Source organism: Alosa alosa, chromosome 4 (genome assembly GCF_017589495.1).
Source record: "Alosa alosa isolate M-15738 ecotype Scorff River chromosome 4, AALO_Geno_1.1, whole genome shotgun sequence".
Classification (NCBI taxonomy): domain Eukaryota; kingdom Metazoa; phylum Chordata; class Actinopteri; order Clupeiformes; family Clupeidae; genus Alosa; species Alosa alosa.
In genome coordinates, this window is record NC_063192.1 from 608,802 (window position 1) to 630,860 (window position 22,059).

Consider the following 22,059-nt stretch of genomic DNA (forward strand, 5'->3'; position numbering starts at 1 on the left):
CACCAATCTAATATTGACCATAAAATGTCCAATTGCCCTCGTTTAGGAGAGGAAAAGTACATATGCTAATGGTGAGGGGGTGTTTACAAGGCGGAGACCTAAAACCACCTGGCTGCGCACAAGTTGACGTTCATTTCTGATTTATAATGGGCACATCTGGAAGGGTGGCGATGCACGTTTTTTTTGTGCGTACGTTCGTTTTCTCTGAATCACACGTATGATCATTTCAGAAATGATCTAAGATCAAATGAAAGATGGTTTCTACGCAACACTTTTATAAATGAGGCCCCAGGATTGAAGACAAATGTGTTGTGACCATTAAAAGTATATAAGTATATATACTTTTTTGATCCCGTGAGGGAAATTTGGTCTCTGCATTTAACCCAATCGGTGAATTAGTGAAACAAACAGCACACAGTGAGGTGAAGCACACGCTAATCCCGGCGCAGTAAGCTGCCTGCTTCAACGGCGGCGCTCGGGGAGCAGTGAGGGGTTAGGTGCCTTGCTCAAGGGCACTTCAGCTGCGGCCCACTGGTCGGGGCTCGAACCAGCAACCCTCCGGCTACAAGTCCAGAGTGCTAACCAGTGGGCCACGGCTGCCCACAAGTTAAGTTTAAAAAAGTTTGTAATGCATTCCTGTTGATTTTATATAAAGCCCTAGGGTTAGGATTTGGAACAAAGTGCAAAAAGAGTATTTAAAAGTCATTTTTTTGTACCCACATGGTATGAAACAGTCTGTTGCCTGCAAATACACATTTTTTGTCTTAACTCATTGAGTGCCAAAAACGTAATATTACATTTTGCCTTCCCATGCGTTGAGTGCCAAAAACGTATTACGTTTTTAGCTTTTTTTTTAATTACGAAACTAAACACTCTAACACACCTTATATGTGATTTTGGGAACTCTGTGATGAATGGAAATGAAATATATGACGATCGAAAACTCATGAAAACGCACAATCTGGACATTTTATCATAACTCGGTTGCCGCTTTGGGTCGAATCATTGAAGCATGTACGTCAGGTCAAAACCAGGCCATTTTCGTGGGTCTATCACTAGGTGGCAGTCTCGCCAGGTCTCACTGATCACTTCCCGGAAAGTTTACAGGCAACACTTCATATTATATGAAAGACGTTATACCTCCATTTCTAGAAAAAAACAGCGATTTTGATGAAAACTAGCCACTGTTTAGCTTGGGATTTCTCAGGAACAGAGGCGTGTAGAAATACACGGTTTGCACCCACTGAGAGCTTAAAGTCTCACCTTTTTAAACGAGCCATTGTATGTGTCCATAGCAATAACACAGAATATGCTGTGGCTGTACAAAAATCATCAACAATGGTCTAGATTGCTGGCACTCTAGGACAAAGCTTCCGAAAACAGCTTGGGTGTATTGCAAATGTCAGAGGAACCAAAAATGAAATGTGTACTGATTTTCTATTTTGAATTGAATTGGATCCCTCTAAATATACTTTGTCTGTTTGAAACACATAATTACATCTGTCACTAAAATTAATGAAATTGCCTTAATTTGTCTTGTCTTGCAGGAGTACATGGATCCCATGAACGAGTACAATGCTCTGAATGAAGCCAAGCAGATGATTGCTGTAGCTGATGAAAATCAGAACCACAATCTTGAGTTAGAGGAGATCCTCAAGTACAGCGAGTACTTCACTGGAAGCAAGCTCATGGACTATGCCCGCAACGTTCATGAGGAGTTCTAATTTGTCATGTTGTCTGCTCATCTCTATTTGCCTCTCTGTCTTGATACAGCGGCCAAATCCAGTGGCATTCTGTTTATATGGGTGTGATAAAAGTGATCCATGGAATGATTGAGTGTTTATTTGCATTTATTAATTTAGCAGACACTTGTATCCAAAGCAACTTGCAGTACAGTACTGATGTACGTTTCTATTAGTTTGTGAGCGCCCTAGGTAGTGAACCCATGACCTCAGAGTTGTGAGCAGCTTTTGCAATATTTGTGATGTTGGTGTTGTTAATTGTTGCATTGTGCAATTATGTGTACACTACCATGCAAAGGTTTGTAATCACTTGAGGAACTTTTTTTTTCTCTCAAATAACCCAACATTTTACAGAAATATAGCGCTGAGTAAATGGCTATTACAGCTAGAGATGGCTGATTTTTAATATGTACATGGGAGTAGAAAGCCCATATCCTGCCACCATCACTGTGTGTAAATGACATTATATGATATTATAAGCTCAGCCTAAATCATCATGTTTCGAAGAAGCCTTTTATGTGGTTGAAATTAATTGTGCTTAAGAAAGCAATAAAACCTTCAGGCAAATTGAGTATCTGGAGTATCAGCACTTGTTAATTTGTTTTAAAAATAAGATACTTTTTGCCATGCAACAATATTGGTGGTAATATTTTAGTAGGCCCACAAGAAGGTAGCTCAATTTTAGTGTGGAACAGAGAAAGAAAAAGAAATATAATACAGTATACACACAAAGAAGAAACAAATCAGTCTGAGATATAAAGTTCATGTCATGTCCATTGTAGGGTTGGGTTTCCATGAATGGATGGATGATATCATCGTCCATTGTGATGGCTGACAGACATCACGATGGAGAGCAACCATCATGAAGTCTCGCCCCCACCCTGCTACATGCGAACTAACGTGGTGGAGGCTTTGATGTTGGTGCTAATGATGGGCAAATAAACCTTTGGTGAAGCACTGAACCACTTAGAACAGTTGATTCAAAAATGGGTTCATTACTCGAAGCTTCAGTAACAGCGACCTCTCCTGGTGGAGTGCCAAGGCTGCATCTAAATTATCCCGGCTAGATAGTGGACAGGAAGCTATAGTGAAATGAACCTAGTGCGTGCACCTAACCACCCCATCCCCGTAGTGCACATGTATAGTAAGAATAGGATATTGTTCTTTTTACAAATAAAGATTGATCAGGAGCGATCAGAATAAAGTTTTCCCACATGTCTCTCGAGTCTTCCTATGCTTCCATAGTCATCGATACGAACAAATGCTTATCACAGTAGAGGCTACTACGAACCAAACGCAATGTTGAGCATTAGCCTAAATTGTTTATGCTTTGAGTGCGCTACAATTCAGACTAGAAACGAGGCTGTGGCAGTGGCAGCATGATCGGTTTGCGTAAGGCGGTGGCGCTGCGAACCACTCAGGTGATTCATTCAGAGAATAAAGCAGTTTCTGCTTCGGACGTCGTATGTCACATGATTTTTCTGTACCAAAGCAACCTTCGGAGTAGTGGTTCAAATGGAATTGTAGTTAATGGTTTGAAGCACGTATCAAAGCCTCAGTGTCAGACTGCCATCACTAGTTGGCGCTTCTCATTCACTTTTCATGGGCTGGTGTCAGGCTTTGCCGAACTGAATTGTGGGAGCGTGGCATTGCTTTGCTCGGGTTGCTCGAGTCAAAAGTTGAGAAATGTCAGAGCCCGTCTACCAAGAGCTGTTCACTCCCTATTAAGCCCCATTGTACCAAATTTGGTTGCAGTTCCACCAGAGTTCCACTGGGGGCGATCACGGGTGAGTTGACATGTTTAAAAGGCTTTTTAGAAAAAATAAGTGACTTATAAATATGCTCTCAGCACTCAGCAGTGTGTATTTTCTTCGCCTCCCCTTTCAAATGCAACATTCAAATTACTAGACATAATTTTTTTTCCTGAGAAAAGTGGATTTTAATGGGTAGACCTTCATTCATTCTGCACTCGCCTGCAAGTGCCCTCACATGGAGCCAAAGTAGGAACTGCAACCAGTTCAGAAACTGGAAGTTTCCCGAGAGTGAAAGTTCTCCCAGAGCCCATCTACGGAGAGCCTGCATGCCACTCCGTATTAAAGGAACACGCCACCCAATGTCAGTAGTAATATATGTTCTTACCTTAACTTTCACAAGTTGAGTCATACCTCTCCCGTGTCGGTACGTGCACTCAAACGCTCTGGTGCGCGGCGCGAATGTGTTAGCATGTTGCTATGCTAGCGAGCTCAGACGTAGCCATAGAAAGTAATCAAAAACATCCACGTTTTCCCTACTTAAATACAGTTGCACGATAAGCACACACTGATAAAAATGTGTACGGTCACACAACATGAAACGTGGCGATTTTCCAAGCGAATAAACAGGAGAACTACAATGTGTGGCGCAATAGCACTTGGGAGTACTTCGACCTAGCGTAGTAATATTAATTAACAACTAATTGTAGATCCTATCCACCACAGAGTTTAGAATCCATGCTTGATCGACCCCTCAGCCTCCCCCTCCCCTCTGAGCGAGAGAGAGGCACACACACTAGAGATGCGCTGATGGGCTATTATTTCAACCATAACTGCATAGCAATCATCCATCCGCCATCCATCAGCACCAAAGTTTTTTGACCAATTTTCAAAACCGCACCCGCCCACCATCCGCTGGTTGTTTTAATGTATATGGGTGATTCAGCGCTGCTGACGTGAGGCTAGAAAGTTCTTGCCTGTTCTAGAAAGACTGATCCAATGCAGCAAATATATTAAAAGGCTAAAGTCCTACATTGGCTATGTTGTAGCCTATCCCCAGAATATCAGCAGCAAACTCAGTCTCTGTCTCGCAAAACAGTCTCCAAATAAAACGCACATCTGTTGCCTATTCTGCCAGCTTGTGCCAATATATCATCCAAAATGCTTGATTGTATTGCATTCTCCACATTTTTAGCTACATTTTCATGTACCACATGAGCATTTTTGTTCAGTGAATCTTTTGTAAATTGCTTTACAATTACCGTCGGGCCTATAGGCCTATTGCCTGGCTTGCCTCAGCTTCGGTCACGTCCTTATACAATTTTATCATTGTAACAAAAAACACAATTTGCCACATAATTTCAACATGCTGCTGGCCTACTAATTAATGCCTATTGTACTTTATTTCTGGAAAGTCATTCACATTATAGGCTACTTTACGCACTGTCATGTCAGGGTGACACTGACAAGCCTGTTCTGAAGACTCCCATTCATTTTGACTGCACGGGAAGAGAGCGCGTCTTTTTCAGACAGACAGCGCAATTCATTTTATAACAGCAGGCCGATCGGACAAACTGGCGCCTCGATATTAAAGAAACGCCGACTCCATTCATTCTGAAAGTCCACCGCACAACAGTGCAATGTGCATGTTCACATTTTTAGTAACAACCGCCAAACTTGCTTGCTTGCCTTACACGTCTAAGTTTTCGGACTATTTTTCTTACCTTCTTTTTTCCGCTGTGGATGTTATTAAGTTTGTAGAAGTTTTAGCTCTTACGTTCTGAACATCTCGCACTGCCATCGCCCGATGTCATTTCTGAGTCATATCACTCTCTGTCTCTCTTTTAAATGCCTATTCCCTGAATTGTAGGCTACAATTACTATGTATGTGTATGTGTTTTATATAGGCTATAGGCTAATATCAAAACAAAATAACCCATCTAGGATATAACACAGGTTGAAGTCAACGTCAAGTTGGTTCTATTTAGGGAGGTGAATGTGTGTAAATGTCTGTGAGTGAATAGTGGCAAGAGGCAAGCCGAAGGCTGCTGACAAGGGCCCGACGCTATTGTAAAGCAATTTACAAAAGATTCACTGAACAAAAATGCTGATATGGTATATGACAATTTAGCTAAAAATGTGGAGAATGCACACTGAAAAATTATATCCCGAGAAAATTGGATTTTGAGGTGTACAGCTCCATAGACCTCCATTCATTCTGCACTCGTGGACGAACGCCCTCATGTGGAACCACAGAAGGAACTGCAACCAGTTCAGAAAACGGAAGTTTTCCGAGAGTGGCAGTTCTCCCCTTATTAGACATTCTCTGGGGCCTATTGCACAAAACTAGGATAAGGGATTAAGCTGGGATATCTTTGTTATCCTGGCTCAATTTATCCGTGATCCGGTTGCACAAAAGCAGGATAGGGGCAGCAGGATATTTTATGGTATAAGTTACCATGGCGATTTATTCAGTGGAGCTAGCCTGCTCCAGACCAGGCTAAATTCCAGGATCTATTTAATCTCATCCCTTACATGTATCTCAGTCAGCAGTCACCACAAACGTAAACCAATAGCTATTCCACTGCCCACTACACATTGTTATCACATATAACTAAACTCATTATTTAAACGTTTGTGATCATGAATTAACTTTTACATACTCGCCATTCCCAACCTGTCATGCGAATGTGACGTCACGGGAGTGGCGTAACCATTTTTCGCGTGGTGGTCGTGACACTAGTTGCAATATTCTCCTAAACAGAGCTGTTTGTTGCTGTTGTGAAAAGGCTATCGCTACCTACTTTACACCGTAGAAGAAGCAATGAAGCCGCTCTAGTTGCCATGGTGAATCAGTGAATCTGTGATCGGTGGCGGGGTCTATTTGAGGGAGCTGTGAGCGCGCACTTATCCAGGATAGGTTTCATCTGGCTTGATGAATCCGGATGTCTTAATTCTGCTTTTGTGCAATAGGCTCCTGGTTCTTCCCTTATTAGACATTCTCTGGAAATGTTTTTCAAGTGGCAGCATGAGCACCAGCCAATCAAATTGGCTGGTGCTCAAATTTCTCTTTACCAGATTGACCTAGACTCAAAATTGTTGAGACAATGTTTAGACCAAGCCTCACAAAAGTTATCGGTCAGAATTTTGATATTTTGTTCCATTTCAGAGATATAGGCCAATAAAGTTAGACCACTTAGGCCATTTTCCTAGATCAACTATATTTCTATAAACCGTAAGTCCTAGAAACTTCACATTTTTAAGTATTGTTACCAGTACCCCCCACTACCCATAACCCAAAATTTGGGGTACTGCACCCAAAGGTGGCGCTCTTGTCAAAAATGCTTATTTCTCCTTACGAGATTGACCTAGACTCAAAATTCTTTCATCATATTAATCTCTACATTCAGATGCATCTTTTTCACCCTGGTCTTATGCTCTAAAAATGTTTACTTTTGCCACAATTTCAGAGAAAAGCCAAACATCATAAAAAGTTTCACAGGCTTCAAAATGATCAAATCTTCACCAAAATTCTCACAGACAAAGCCTCACAAAAGTTATCAAAAGAATTTGGATATGTTGTTCCATTTCAGAGATATAGACCAATAAAGTTCGACCACTCAGCCCATTTCTCCTATATCACCTATATTCCTATATGAGTATTTTTTTTCCCTTGGAGAACAACCATACAACCATCATTATGTGGATACCATTAACAGTGCATATTTTCTATTGTCAAATGTATGCTAGGAATTTTCTTGATTTTCATCATGTGAATGTGACTGCCAAATATGTAGGATTGTCAGTGGCTCAGTGGGATAATGCCTAGTGCTGGTGTTTGTTAGGTTGAGAGTTCGAATCCTGGTAGAGCTTTAGGCTCAACCTGCATATGCTATTGGTTATTGAAGATTCACACCATTGAACAGCACCTGAATGACATCAGGCAATCATACACAGTCATTAGTTGCCAAGAATCAGAATGCCGAGACACTCTGACATTTAAGGGAACTTCTTTGTTTACTATTTTTCCTTCATCATTAAGTCTATCATATTAATATTTCATCCATTAGTGTTCTTCTCTACAAATGTCTAATTGCCCCAGAATTTCAAAAAGTTTTCAGGTGTACTCTTTCAGGAAAGCCCTTCATTTTATTGTCAAATGTATGCTTGGAGTTTTTCTTGTGTGTTTATCAACACACATTTTCACCATGTGAAAGTGACTGCCTAGTGTGTTTCACAGTCAGTGACTCAGTGGGATAATGCCTTGTACTGGTGTTTCTTAGGTTGAGAGTTCAAATCCCTATTACAGCTTTAGGAGCAATGTGCACATGCTATTGGTCATTTAAGATTCACACCATTGAACAGCACCTGAATGACATCAGTCAATCAACATTCACACTCATCAGTTACCAAGAATCAGAATGCCGGGACTCTCTATTACATTTAGGGGAACTTCTTTGTTTACTATTTTTCCTTCATCATTACGTCTATCATATTTATATGTCATCCATTAGTGTTCATCTCTACAAATGTCTAATTGCCCCAGAATTTCAAAAAGTTTTCAGGTGTACTCTTTTAGGGAAGCCCTTCATTTTATTGTCAAATGTATGCTTGGAGTTTTTCTTGTTGTGTGTTTACCAATACACATTATTACTATGTGAATGTGACTGGCCAACATGTAGGGTTGACAGTGGCTCAGTGGGATAATGCCTTGTACTGGCGATCCTTAGGTTGAGAATTCAAATCCCACTTGAAGCATTAGAGTTAGAATACTGTTGGGTTGTGGATGTTAGCATACTACAATAGAATGCTGTACGGTTGTGGAGGTTAGCACACTATAACATTACAGCTACTTGTCAATATGGACTTGTAATGCAAGGCAAATATAACTGTATAATTATAGGCTGTTTATCTTATTGACTCCGACACAGCTGTAGCCTATAATTATTTGTTATTCTTATAATATTTGTCATTTTTTATACATATTTAGTCGGCTCTTCCACTTGACAGAACAACTCTATATGTCATAAGGATGTCACGCATGAAACAATGCTGCAGAAACACGAAAATACGACTTTGAGTTTAGTAGGCTATAATTTTCAGTTCCAGTTTATCTATTGCACGATGGGTAATGATTTAAAGGAATCGTGTTGCAGTCTTGTAAATAGTGACCCTGCAAGATCCCTAGTCATTGCAAAATCATAGTCTGTGACTTAAAACTCTACTACTTGTCTTTAGATGTGAGAGGGTCTGAGACTGTAGTCTTTCAAAAATCTTTTCCAAATCTTGGAAATCTTTCCAAAGTCTGTCAGTGTAAGGAGGGCTTGAGGTGAAAGTGCTGTGGAGAAATTGCAGGATTGTTTGGCTCTGCCACCTAACCACACCCAGTTTCACTGCATGAAAAGTGTGATTTCTGTCAGTATGCGGCACTGTAGATTGTTGTGGAAGTTCAGTTTAATGGCTGTTCGCGGCAGTTTGCAGGCAATGCCGAAAACTGCCATGAATTGTCAGAAATTGACGTGGGCCTTGCTTGGCAGTCGTCCGCCCATGACCCCCCTCCTCCTAATTCTAGGGGAGGCTTTAACCCTCTAGGTGCCACTGTCGAGTTTACTCGACAAGATGCGGTACTGAATAAAACGGCCGATTTAGTCAAATAGGGTGTCATATTTCGTTCGACATCCACTCCACTAGGTGGCAGACATGTCATACGTCATCCCCGAGTCCGAAAAAGGTCATGGTTTAAACAAAACTTTTGAGCTACAGCGCATTGAATCAGTGCGTGCAATACCGAGCTAGTGTAATGCGGTGAGCCACTTAGTCAGAGCGATATTGTCAACGCATGAAAGCATTTGCATTAGATTATCGCCTAATGGCATCAAAAAAAGTTTACCTGAAATGAAGTGTTGGGTCTTCTATTCGCGGACCCTGATTCTGAAGGGGAATATCTGCCTTCAGGAAATGACGGTGATTCGTTTAGTGAGGCTTCAGATGCGTCCCTGCCTTCAATGATGCAGCTGGACAAAGTGAGAGTTTACTCCATAGTTTAGCTTACACCAAGCACAAACGTTGAATCGTTTGCCCAATGTCACTGGTGGGAATAATGTTTCACGGGTTCGGAGTGTTCATCGGAAGTTAGCAGGGTGTTAGTGGTGTGGCTTAACAAGGCTGGAGGTAGCCTAATAGCGCTAGCTTCTGTCTTTTGCCTCTCCACAATCGCGGCGACAGTAACGTGGTGGAGCCTTTGTCTAATGCGACTGGGTATGTTAGACGAGGTCGAAGTGCTCATAGGAGAGTTAGGGGGAAACGAGTGGCAGTGTGGGGAGTCACAATGAGAATGACAGTAGGCCTAGTCCGAGCTCAAGAAATTCTCTTCCACTGGCGCCACAGGCAGATCTGGCCATGCTGCTCGTGATGGTGGAGGTGGTGACACGCTCTCTCCCTCTCCCACACACACACACACACACATTAGGTCATGCATAGTCTATCACAAGATGATGGGAATGCCGGCCCTGTATGGATAGGGATAGGGAGTCATTATCTCTACAGCAAAAGGCCTGCTACATAAAAAAAAAAATGTCAGCCATTTATTAGTAATGATTTACACTGTTGATTTGCTATCTATTTCCCTGATCATTTAGGGCATACACTATGTGTTCCTTTTTGTGTGTTCATGTCCTTGTGATGTGTGTGTCTTTGTCAGCTAAGAAAAAAAACATCAACAAAAACAACAAAAAGAAAAAAAATATTAACATTGTCTCTTGTCTTGTCTCGTCATCTCACTCCTGATCTGTGCCTTGCCGTGGCAAATGAGCTTTTGAACTAAACAGGTCTTGTCTACTTGTGTTTGTGTGTCATCTGAATAATCTATATGTGCCCCATACATGGAATCAGAGTGCCTACTGTATGTAGTAAATGGAAAATCTCTACAGCAAAAGGCCAGTCTACCGCTACATGCATTTGGTTTGTTTCGGCCATTTATTAGTAATTGTTTACACAGTTTGTTCACTACTTACTATTTACCTGAGCATTCGGTATTGTGCAATATAGCATACAGAAGGTGAGGGACATTTTGGGGGGAAAGAAGTGGTGCATTTTATCATTCAAACATGCGACTTTTCATGAAAATTCTATAATCCAAGATGGCCGCCACCATATGACATCATAATATGCAAATTAGATATAAACATTTAATCTCTACATAAACTTTGGGTCATCCTTAATATTTCTCTAATTTACAGAAAGTCTCTATCTCTTATCACTTTTAAGATATAGCCTTTTGAAATGAAGATGTCAAAATTGATCGTTTCGGAAAAAAAACTCTGGCGCCTAAAGGGTTAACATGTAAATGAAAATGCTGTGAGCTATACAAATGCAAATCAGGGTAGCAGGGAGAGTGAACTGTGCATGCTGGCATGACTGTGGCCTTTGGTCTTGCTTAAACAACTCCCAGTAATACGCTCAACAGGCAGAAATGATGCTGGGTATGACATCTGTTCCCTGCAAGCTCCAATAATGTAACCTGACTTAAAACAGTCGATAGAGTTTAGATTCAGATTTTCCCTTCACACCAACACAATGAAAAATTCAGAGGCAAATATATAAATGATTGTCTTTATCACTATCTTCATTCAACAAAAATATATGCAAAACTGCATATATTTTTGTTGAATAAAAAAATATATACCTATATAAGTGACCCTGCTGTGGCGTATAGACTGAGAATGTTTTGGACTGTGTAAATAGTCTACTACCAGGGAAATAGCCAATGTTTTGGACTGTGTAAATAGTCTACTACCAGGGAAATAGCCAATCTATAATAGCGGCAAAAACCTGCGGCAAATTCAGAGAGGAGCATCTCCAAGCCTCGCCTTCCCACAGGCTGCAGCGAGCTGTACTTGGATTCAGCAGAACAGAAAGTCTAGCCTACAGTTTCATTAGGCTACTACTTCACGTTATTTGGATGTATGTGGATGTGAATCATAAACAACGCTACCACATCATCTGGCGCTCATTCCTTCTAGAAGAGGGGACCTTTAAACGAGCACTTCCCTTTTTGCTTGGAAGAATGGAGAGCATTGGATCTAGTGCCAGATGAGTGGTTACTTGTCTCGCCAGGAGAATGGACATCTGCTTTCGGAAAATCAGAGCCAGCTGTAGCCTACCAGGGATCACTCGGAGACACATAGGCGCTACCGGAGCAATGGTAAGATTTAAAGAATACTATGCTTTCATTCTGCTGTAGGCTATAAGGAACTAGATAGGCTACATTGATAGATACAGATCTTAACTGTACATTTTGCTTTCACAGACTAACTTTGCCTCTTAATGGGGTCGTGGGAGAGAAAAACTTTAAGAAGAGAAGACTGGTGCACAATCCCAAGCTTGCGGTAAGAATATGTTCGATGACTGCAAGCTAAGCTAAAAGTACCCTAGCCTAAAACCAAAGCTAAGAGTAGCCTAGTAGCCTTGCAAAAGAACAAGTGAGCAGAACCAGCTTTATTAAAGTGTATTTTTTTGTGTCGTCATTTACAGGAAGCAGTACGCCGTCTTCACAACTCGGAGACAAATTGCAGGCGCTACGAACCGGAGCAAGGGTAGGATTTAAAGAATATGCTTTCATTCTGCGGTAGGCTATAAGGAAATGGATACGTATAGACACCATAGGATAGATACCGATCATAACTGTACATTTTATTTTCACAGACTAATCTCGCCTCATAATGAGGCGGTGACCTCCTATTTGCTCGGAGCAATATCTGCAAGTCCAGATTTACACGATGTTGATAAAGATGACATTGTGTGTAAGTGACTTGTTTTTACTGTTTCTCCTTCCTTGTTTAATGTTACTGTGACTTGCGTTTGATTTTTATTCATACCACTCTCATTTAATTGTTTTCCAGCTGCCTGTAAGACATGTTATGAGACGGTACGCAGGAGCTTTAGATATACCCAGCCAGAAAACTCATTGCGGGTAGAAGCTGCGAAGAGTTCAGCTCGGAGTCGAGCGAGAAGAAAGAGGGTAAGACTTTGTTTGGTGACTATTTTTCAGGTGCATTGATAGATGTGTTGTGTCCACGCAGTGCATCGCGATCGCACAGTACTGATTCATTGTTTTTTTACAGCTGCTGGAATCGAGACAGAGTGTGCTAGCAGATGACGAGGTGGAACTCTGGAAGTCCGCCACCGTAGACCTCATGTCTGACGAAGAAGATGGCGTTGTTGGCGGGGTCTCTACATTATTATTGGGGATCTGCCAACCAATCACGAGTGATTTTACTTGTTTGAAAGTTGTGGTTTCATCCAATACTAAGTAAGGAAATTCAAGCCTGGCCTGGCCAGGTGTGGTTTTGCTGCCATTCACGAGTGATTTTTCTTGTTTGAAAGTAGTGGTTTCATCCAATACTGAGTAAGGATATTCAAGCCAGGCCTGGCCAGCCGCGGTTTCGCTGCATTCATATGCTAATTAGGGCCATTAGCACTCTGAAAGCTCTCCACATACGTCATTGTCCGGTTCCGACAATTTGTGGCACAGACAAACGGCGACAAGCGTGGGTTGCAAATTGTCGTCAACTACCGAAAATGAGGTAGATCTCCGGTCGTTTACGGGGACGAAAATCACACTTTTCATGCAGCGTTTACCTGCTGGGAAACCCTGTAGCTCCGGAGCAGGGGCTCAGACCAGGATAAATTGTTTGCTCGCCCTCAGTTCACTCTTTTGTTCATCTCAACCCAGCACTCCAGTGTGTCCTGCTCTGTGTCGTCTTTGAGTTAACGTGAAGTCATCACTTTAATGACCCTCACTATGACTTTTGTGATGTTTATCAGTTTGTAGAGTAGCTCTGCCATCATGTGTAAAGTTAAGGTCTTTGTTTGTTGGTTTGGTGTGTTGGAGTCCCATGTGAGAGATGATTAGGTGATGTTGGTTGACTTGAGATGTCAAGTATTGTTTAGTTGTACCTTATATAGCCATATGATTTCAGTTTATTGTTCAAATGTCAATTGGTTTGTTTGTGAGTTGGGATCTGTACTGATTTACCCCATTTCACTGATTACTCCATTTTCTGTTTGTTTCCTCTTTGATGCAGCACACATATAAGTAAAGAACAAAAGAACAGATGAATTGAAACTCAATAAAGTTCACTTGTGTTGCACCGAAACCTGCCATCTCCGTGTCATCACTCTATACCATTGAGCCTTCTGACCGAGGCTCTGCCTGCTCACCACACACTCACTCTACCTCGACCCACATCGCCCCCTACAGTTCCTTCAGTTGGGTTGTGGAGGTTAGCATACTAGAATAGAATACTGTTGGGTTGTGGAGGTGAGCACCAGGGTGCGATTTGTAGGGGGGGATGGTGAGGATTTCCCCCCCTCTGGTTTTCCTATCCCTCTGCTAAATTATTTTTATCCCCGGTGGGGACAACATTTATCCCCCTCTGCCCTTCATATTGATTAATGCTACTTCATATAAGTAAAGCGCTGCAACGTGAGAACAGTCTAGTAGGCTAGTTTACATAATAATCTGACATCAGAAACGCACCGTCACCGTCAGCACTCATGCTGCTGTGCTGACACAGTGGCTGCTTGATAACTTAAGTTGGCCTTGATCGTGCAGGATATTTCAGAAGGTCGAGTGTGTAATCCATCATAAATGGTTAGTTTCAATGGAAAAGTTAGCTGGATAAATGAAAGAATACGAGAAGGATTCAGTGAAGCATATAGTCATATTTTAGAACCTTCAAAATTAGAAAACTGATGCAACTGAGATGGAGGACAACTGCACGAGAGTAGAACGTTATAGGCCTATTGTCCGAAGGAACTTACATTAAATGAGGAGATATTTGCTGAATGTCACAAAAAGTGTTACAGAAATTGCTTGGCATCGCTTATTCAATGGCTCTCTATCGAAAACACCTGTAGTTTTGGAGGATCTAACGAGAAAGCACTCCTTTGATAAATCAGCCAGTACCCTAGGCTAGGCCTAGTAGACAAATAACTTTCAGAAATAATCTGTACTGCAAAAACGAATGTTGGTGGGTATTTAAACTATCTAGCGGGTGTTTTAACAGCTGCAAGAAATAGAAGCTTCATGGTCTTTATGTTCTGGTTAAGTAAATTATTTTCATAAAACTTCAAGTTGCCCTATAACTTTACTCTCCAAACTCTTCACTGCACTGTAGCCAATTAACTGACAGTATGATAGTAGGCTATTTATTTTCTGTAGTCTACAATAAACACATTTATTTTTTCAACTTTTTGCAATATTACGCGACTTGGCTACTGAACGCAAATCAGCAGGAGAGAGAATGCACGTAGCCTCACGCGAACTAACACTGTTAGCCAATTCACTAACTTAAGACTTCAGTGCCATCATATACAACGTTTTTTTTGCACAACAAATACAGAAAGGATGGAGGCAGCAAAAGTAGCGGAGTAATTTCAGATGGTGCAAGAACAAGGTGAATTTGTATGCTTGTCAAAACGTAGTCCTACCCTGCATTAGAGGAGCTGATCATCATACCAAACACACTCGCTGTTTAAAGTCATACACCACGGTAAACTAAAACTTAAATGTTACAAAGGTGGCAAAATTAATATAGGCTATTATTAGCCATGACATTACTAGGCTATGAATCGTTTTTTTTTTTGGGGTTACAAACTTATTCAAAATCACCCCCCACTCTGGTTTTACACAAATCGCACCCTGGTTAGCACACTATAACGCATTACAACACAACTATACAGCACAGGGTAATCCTAATTTTATCCATCAAATTTATTCCAATCCAACTCAAAAGTTTTGAACAACACAAAGTGAAGGTTTTATTCAGATCAAAACTAAGAATAGATTATGTGATCTAATCCAATTTCAAGATCCTTGATTCCCTTTGAACAAGCCATTTTCAAGATTTGATCCAATCCGATAGCCGAAATCCGGTAACTGTAATCCGATAACCGAAATCCGATCACTTTTCTTTTGAACAATTGGGCCCAAACAATCAAAGCATATGTAAAACTAAAAAGCTATGCTACCTCATGTTCGTTTTGCTCGGACCCCGTAAATCACCGCTTGCGGTTATATTTTTTCTTATAATTGCATTAATGCATGCAGTGCAGGAGAAATTGACTAAGTTGACAAATAATTTTTTTAGGAATTTGTGTTTATCTGTAAAATCCCTTCCAAAGTTTGTATGTCACGTGACACAGCGCAATCAACCACTTTACGGCAATCAGCCCGAGTTAGTCACTTTGCGTCTGATCAGCCAGGACCTTATCAGATCGTACATGATGATGGTGAAACCTTGTGTACATTATATGCATGTTATTCTCTCAAACTATTATACCCTACTCTCAACAACGAAACGCTGTAGTTGCCACAGAGAAACTCTGTTTTCGGGATTCTGTCCGTGTTTATCGTTTAGCACGCCAAGCTAACCTTGAGAGCTACAGTGGGTTGCATAAGTTTACACCCCCATGCTAAAGTTGAAAAGAGGAATAAAAATCATCTTTTGGAAATTGATTTAAATGCTTTCATTAAAAAAATGAGGAACAATCCAACCTTTAAGGACACCAATTTTCTGATTTGCATGGTTTTATTTCAGTTAGCCTAATAGCTGGTTTGATTTGCATTGAGAGATGATCTTATGGAAAGTACCCCATGCCAATTTCTAGGTATAGTCAAGTCAAGTCAAGTCAACTTTATTTCTATAGCACATTTAAAAACAACTGAGTTGAACCAAAGTGCTTACAAACAAACATAAAACAATGACAATGGTACAACAACAATATAACATGGGGGGAAAATAAATAAATAATTGAAATAATACACAAATTGGTCAAAAATAAAATAAAGAATAAAGAGTGTGTGTGTGTGTGTGGGGGGGGGGGGTATTAAGGTAGATTAAAAGCTTGGGAGAAAATGAAAGTCTTTAAGTTAGACTTAAAGCAGTCAATGGTTGGAGAGGACTTAATATGTACAGGTAGACTATTCCAGAGTTGGGGGGCAACAACAGAGAAGGCTCTATCACCCTTAGTCTTAAGGGTGGTTTTGGGGATATAGAGAAGATTCTGAGATGAAGACCTAAGTGATCTTGGAGTGCTGTAAGGAATTAGTAGGTCACCTATGTAACTAGGTGCCAAACCACTGAGGGCTTTGAAGACAAAAAGTAAAATTTTAAACTTAACTCTGTGCTCCACAGGTAACCAGTGCAGCTTAGCCAACACAGGAGTTATATGCTCACGTTTCTTAGAGCCACTTAATAATCTAGCTGCTGCATTTTGAACTAGCTGAAGTCTGTTGAGAGTGGAGTGGGTCAGGCCTGCATGTAATGAATTACAATAATCTAGTCTAGATGTTATGAAAGCATGTATAAGAGTTTCAAGATCGGAGAAGGACAAAAGGGCTTCAGTTTTGCAATGGTTCTTAACTGGAAAAAGCTGCCTTTGACCACACTATTTATTTGCTTATTAAAATTTAAAGAGGAGTCAAAGAAAACCCCAAGATTCTTTACTTCACTGTGGCAGTTTGCAGAGAGAGGTCCTAGTGCATTTTTCAAGATAGAAACATCACTTGGAGGGCCAAAAATAATTATATCAGTTTTACTTTCGTTCAGTTGAAGAAAATTTCTTGCCATCCAGCATTTGATGTCACTGAGACAGTTAAGGGTGAAGGGTATGTGATGATGTGGGGCTGTTTTAATGCCAAAGGTCAAGGGAACTTTATCAGGACAAAATATGCCTGCCTCTATGGGAATTTAACATAGGGGGGTGTATACTTATGCCCCCAGTATTTTAATGAAGAACATTTATTTATTTACGATACTTTATTATTCATAAAGAAAATTGGTGTCCTTAAATGTTGCTGCATTTATTTAATTAATGAATTAAGAGTGTGTCCATGAGAGGACCAGGCGGGGGTGGCACATGCTACGTCACCGATTTTGATGAAACTTGGACAGTTTGAAGGGTCCACCTAAAAACTCAAAAAGCCAAAATAGTACAAAATTTGAAACAACCCAGGGGGAGTTAAGCCCCCGTCAAAAAACCTCAAAAAAAAGGCCCAAAATTGCATAAAATGTTGACATCCCTCCTGCTGTCAGATTTAAATACAGCAAAGTAACAATCCATGCCATCAAAGGTCCATCCAAGGTTAGTTTAAAACTGGAGTTACAAGGCGTAAGGTGTGACTGGTGTCAGTCCAGCACTGCACGTATCCACTATGTCACATGCCTTTTGGCGAATACCCAAAAAATAGCAATATTCAGACCTGAATATCTCTGATGAGCAACCTCCTTTTTTCAAAATTCTTTCTGCACATGAAAGGGCCATCTGTGGACTTCATAAATCAAAAGAAAAATGCTTGGCCTTTTTATTATTTTTGTCGCTGTAACTGCCTAAATAGTGTGATCCAGCCAGTGATTTCAAATACATATCTATTCAATGATTGGTTGAAACATAATGTTTAGGTCATTTATGGTGGACAAATGGAGATATATTATCATCAATCATGTCTACTGATTAAATCCAAGCTAGATTTAATGTCCTAAGTGCAATATATTCCTTAAGGTAGCTCAAAATTACATCATTGGGTGACATACGCCAGTATACGTTACAATAGTATCAGGATAAGTTTGCAGATGACACAGTGATCTTGGGCCTGATTAGTAACAACAATGAACAGCTCTACTTGGATCAGGTTGATGAGGTGGCACAGTGGTGTCAATCTAACAGCTTGACACTGAATGTCAATAAAACCAAGGAAATGGTAGTGGATTACAGAAGGCAGCAGCAGAACTACAGTTACACCCCACTAATGATCAGCGGGCAACCTGTAGAGAGAGTCACAAGTTTTAAATACCTTGGTGTCCACATTACTGAAGACTTAACATGGACTGTTAACACTCAATATGTTCTGAAGAAGTCCAGACAACGACTCTACTTCCTTTGTCAGCTAAGGAAATTCAAAGTTTCTACATCCATCATGAAGGCCTTCTACATTTCAGCGGTTGAGAGTGTTCTGGTAGCATCATCACCTGGTATGGGAACTCCACAGTTAGAGATTGTAGTACTCTGCAGAGAGTAATGCGCTCAGCTGAACGTACTATAAGAACTTAACTCCCTGCTCTACAAGATATCTATTCCAGAAGAGTACTCCTAAGAGCCCAAAAGATTCTGAAGGACTCTTCTCATCCTAACAATGGATTATTCCTACCGCTGAAATCAAGAAGACGCCTATGTAGTCACAAAGCCAGAACTTAGAGACTCAGGAGAAGTTTTTATCCCCAGGCCATCCGAACTCTGAACTCACACTATACTGACTTTGCACACATTCACTCCTCAGCACTCTCAAACATTTCCCAATTCTGAACTCACACTATACTGACTTTGCACTCATTCACTCCTCAGCACTCATGACCCCATATACACACACACACACACCTACATGACTTTTAGCACTTTTACATCCCTCTCCCTATGCTACAGACCTTTTATTTATTTTTTCTTATTTCATCACACGCCAAAAACACACAAAAACACACACACACACACACACACACACACACACACACACACATATCTGACTTTCTCCAACTTTTGCACATCTCCATAGAACTTTTATTTATTATTTTTTGATTTCTCCTCCATCTATCTACCCATGTCCTTGATTGCCTAGCCTTTCTGCCCCCACCCCACCCCACACACACACACAAAAAAACACACATCATCACTGTCATCACCTCACATACATACAGCACACTGCTTTCTACAGTAAGCCTCCTCTACATACTTGCTGCTCACTGCCCCCACTCCCTACATACACAGCACATTGTCTTCAGGATCTTCTCCAACACACATCCTCTACATACTTACAGCACACTGCCCTCACCTACCCACACACACACTACACACACACACACACACAGTCACTGCTCCACTCCCCTCCCGCCCACACACACATCTTCACTGTCATCACTCACATACATCATCCCTTCCCAGACATAAGTCCCTTCACCATACTTGCAGTACACCCCCCCAATACACAGCACATTGTCTCATGAGGAAGCTTCTCCAACACACATATTGCACACTGCCCTCTCCCCACATACACAGCACACTATCCTATCTCCCCTGTCATCCCCCCAACACACACACCAAGACCCCTGGCAGTTGGGTTAGCCCCTTGAGCCGTGGATCTGCCCAAGGTTTCTTCCTTGGTAAGGGAGTTTTTCCTTGCCCCTGTTGCTCTTGGGTGCTCCTTGTTGGTGCCCCCCGCCCAATCCCAATCCTCCCCCACCTTTCTTATGCAGCCCTTGCCACTTAATCTACTAAACCCCTTCCTGACATAATTTCATATGTGATACAAATATTCACAGATAACAATTTTTTGAATCTGGTGGTCAAAGGTCGAGGTCAAGGACCTTGCATTCTTGAGAAAATTATATATCATAAATGCCTGTAGGGATGTTTTTTCAAATTTGAACACAGTTTCTGATCCAATCAGCAACATAACCAGACCAACTGTAAGCCCTTGATGTGGGCACCCACAAATACCTACACATTCTTCAGTCAATCCTCTTCATTGCTTTAGTGGTTTATTATCTGATCATTAACATACCCAGTCAAACCGCAAGCCTTTGATGCAGACACCAACAAATACCAACAAATATTTAGATACCAACTACCAACCATTGTCACAAATTCTTGTCATTCCTGTTTGTTGCTATGGCCATTTATGATCCGATCAGCAACATACCAACATACCAAGCAATATCATAAATTCTCCAGTCATTCCTCTTCATTGCTGTGGACACTTATGATCTGATCAACAACATACACAGCCGACACGAAAGCCCTTGATGTATGCACCAACAACTACCACTCCAGAAACACAGCAGCAGCGTCTCAGAGTCAATTCAGGTTACAACATGACCCCAAATAGCATGTGAGTGCCATAGCCATTGGCTTGCCTTTTCAGCAGCCTCCGATATTTGTTACAGTTCCTTTCAGTGATCATCCTCAAAAAAAGTCTAACAGAAGTTTTGTGGCTGATTATATTTGTGAACTATTTCACTATTCATTAAAAAATATTTTTACAACTTGAACATGATATTCTGGAAACACAGAGTATTGTTATTATTGTTATTATCACATGATAATAACATTGTTATTTTTCATGTGATAAATGGTTTTAACATTGGAAAATGCTAATCTAGCTTTGCATTACTCCATTAGCACTGTTCCATTAGCCCAACACAGCGGTCATATGCAGGAATTAAAGTGGGAGGAACGCAGTTCCGCCACCTCGGATAATTTAATAATAAATATATTCTTTCATACCAACGATACAGCGCGATTGTATTGTTAAAATAATTGGGGAGTTAATTTTTGTGTGTACAGAGGTGACCAAGAAGCTATCAATTCTTGTCCAAAAAGTATTGCTACACCACGATACTAAATATGTTGTCCAACGGTGAGTCATTTTCCCCCGTTGCACAGACACTGTATTTTAGGGTTCCCCCACCTGCCAAATCCCACTTTAACCACTGGTCGTGTGGCATGCAATGGAAACAGATTCACAAGTAATGTACATTATCATGTTTTCAATGTTTCAGACAGATTTCCTTGTGGGACCTGTCGTGGAAAAAGTATCCACTTTCCGAACCTCCAACCCAATTAGCACTCTGATGTCAAAGACCCGCAGGAGAACACCAAGACAAGAGATGTTGAAGACTGTTGACTCTTTATTCGCCGTATTGCAGTGAAAATACAATCCAAACAGCGTCAGGACTGGACCGTCAGGCAATAAGCGATGAGTTGCAGCTGCCACCCCGATGAGATCTGATCTGAATGTGCCTGAGTTCTCTCTTTTATGCTCTCAGGGGCCTGGGAGGCGTTCCTATCCCCAGGAACGTCACCAGGCCCCCTTTAGCCAATCAGACCGTTTTTGGACCTGAGATATTGGTGGAAAACCCTTCTCATCTAAACATAAAAAAATGTGTGTTGCTAGGCAGAATACATGTGACCAGGTTCTATGTGTAAGCTGTTGCCAGGCAGGGTATGTTTTCGTTTGGTTCTATGTGTCACTCCAACTTTGGTTTCACTTCCCCTTTTCTGGAAAGTCCCTGCATCTCCTCTTCTGCTAGCTCCTTCTATTTATGCCCTTCTGGTAAGTACCTCTCTCTCCCAGGCCCTGTTTTGTCTACTTTCGTTCTTAGTTTCTGACAGTCCAGTCCCATGACTTCCAGCAAATGTCACACAGTTGCACAAACAACATTCTTATGATAAATGGAATCACTTCTGATAAACCAATACATACAAGCATGATGTCTTAATAAAATCACCACATATTCCCCCCTTTGAGGCTAAATTAGCCTCACTATGTAGCGGAAGCATGATTTAAACATAGGAGCGTGTCGTAATCTCATATATCGTCATGACACCTCGGGCTATATGCACATGAGCAAGTTACAGGGGAACAGTGTCTATTATTTAAAACCTTAAACCCTATGAAAGATATGCGTTGGCATAACTGCCATTATGTGAGTAAATGATAACACTAATAATCA

The 22,059-nt window shown here is 41.0% G+C and overlaps 1 protein-coding gene and 1 long non-coding RNA gene across 4 annotated transcripts in view; both read left to right on the plus strand.

Moving 5' to 3' along the window:
• Positions 1 to 2,314, plus strand: part of sdf4 (stromal cell derived factor 4) — a 53,832-nt gene extending 51,518 nt beyond the window's left edge. For both annotated transcript variants that reach the window (XM_048241251.1, XM_048241252.1), the window contains exon 8: positions 1,548 to 2,314. In XM_048241251.1, the coding sequence (XP_048097208.1) occupies positions 1,548 to 1,724 (177 nt within the window). In that variant the 3' untranslated portion in view covers positions 1,725 to 2,314. The remainder of the gene's footprint in view (positions 1 to 1,547) is intronic.
• Positions 2,315 to 11,513: 9,199 nt separating this feature from the next.
• On the plus strand, positions 11,514 to 12,724 carry LOC125293948. 2 transcript variants are annotated; one of them, XR_007193457.1, is made up of 6 exons: positions 11,514 to 11,696; positions 11,802 to 11,880; positions 12,026 to 12,087; positions 12,197 to 12,294; positions 12,394 to 12,512; positions 12,616 to 12,724. It is a non-coding gene; the product is annotated as an uncharacterized LOC125293948 (long non-coding RNA). The 2 variants fall into 2 exon arrangements; XR_007193456.1 differs by having other exon boundaries at positions 11,661 to 11,880.
• Positions 12,725 to 22,059: the final 9,335 nt, after the last annotated feature.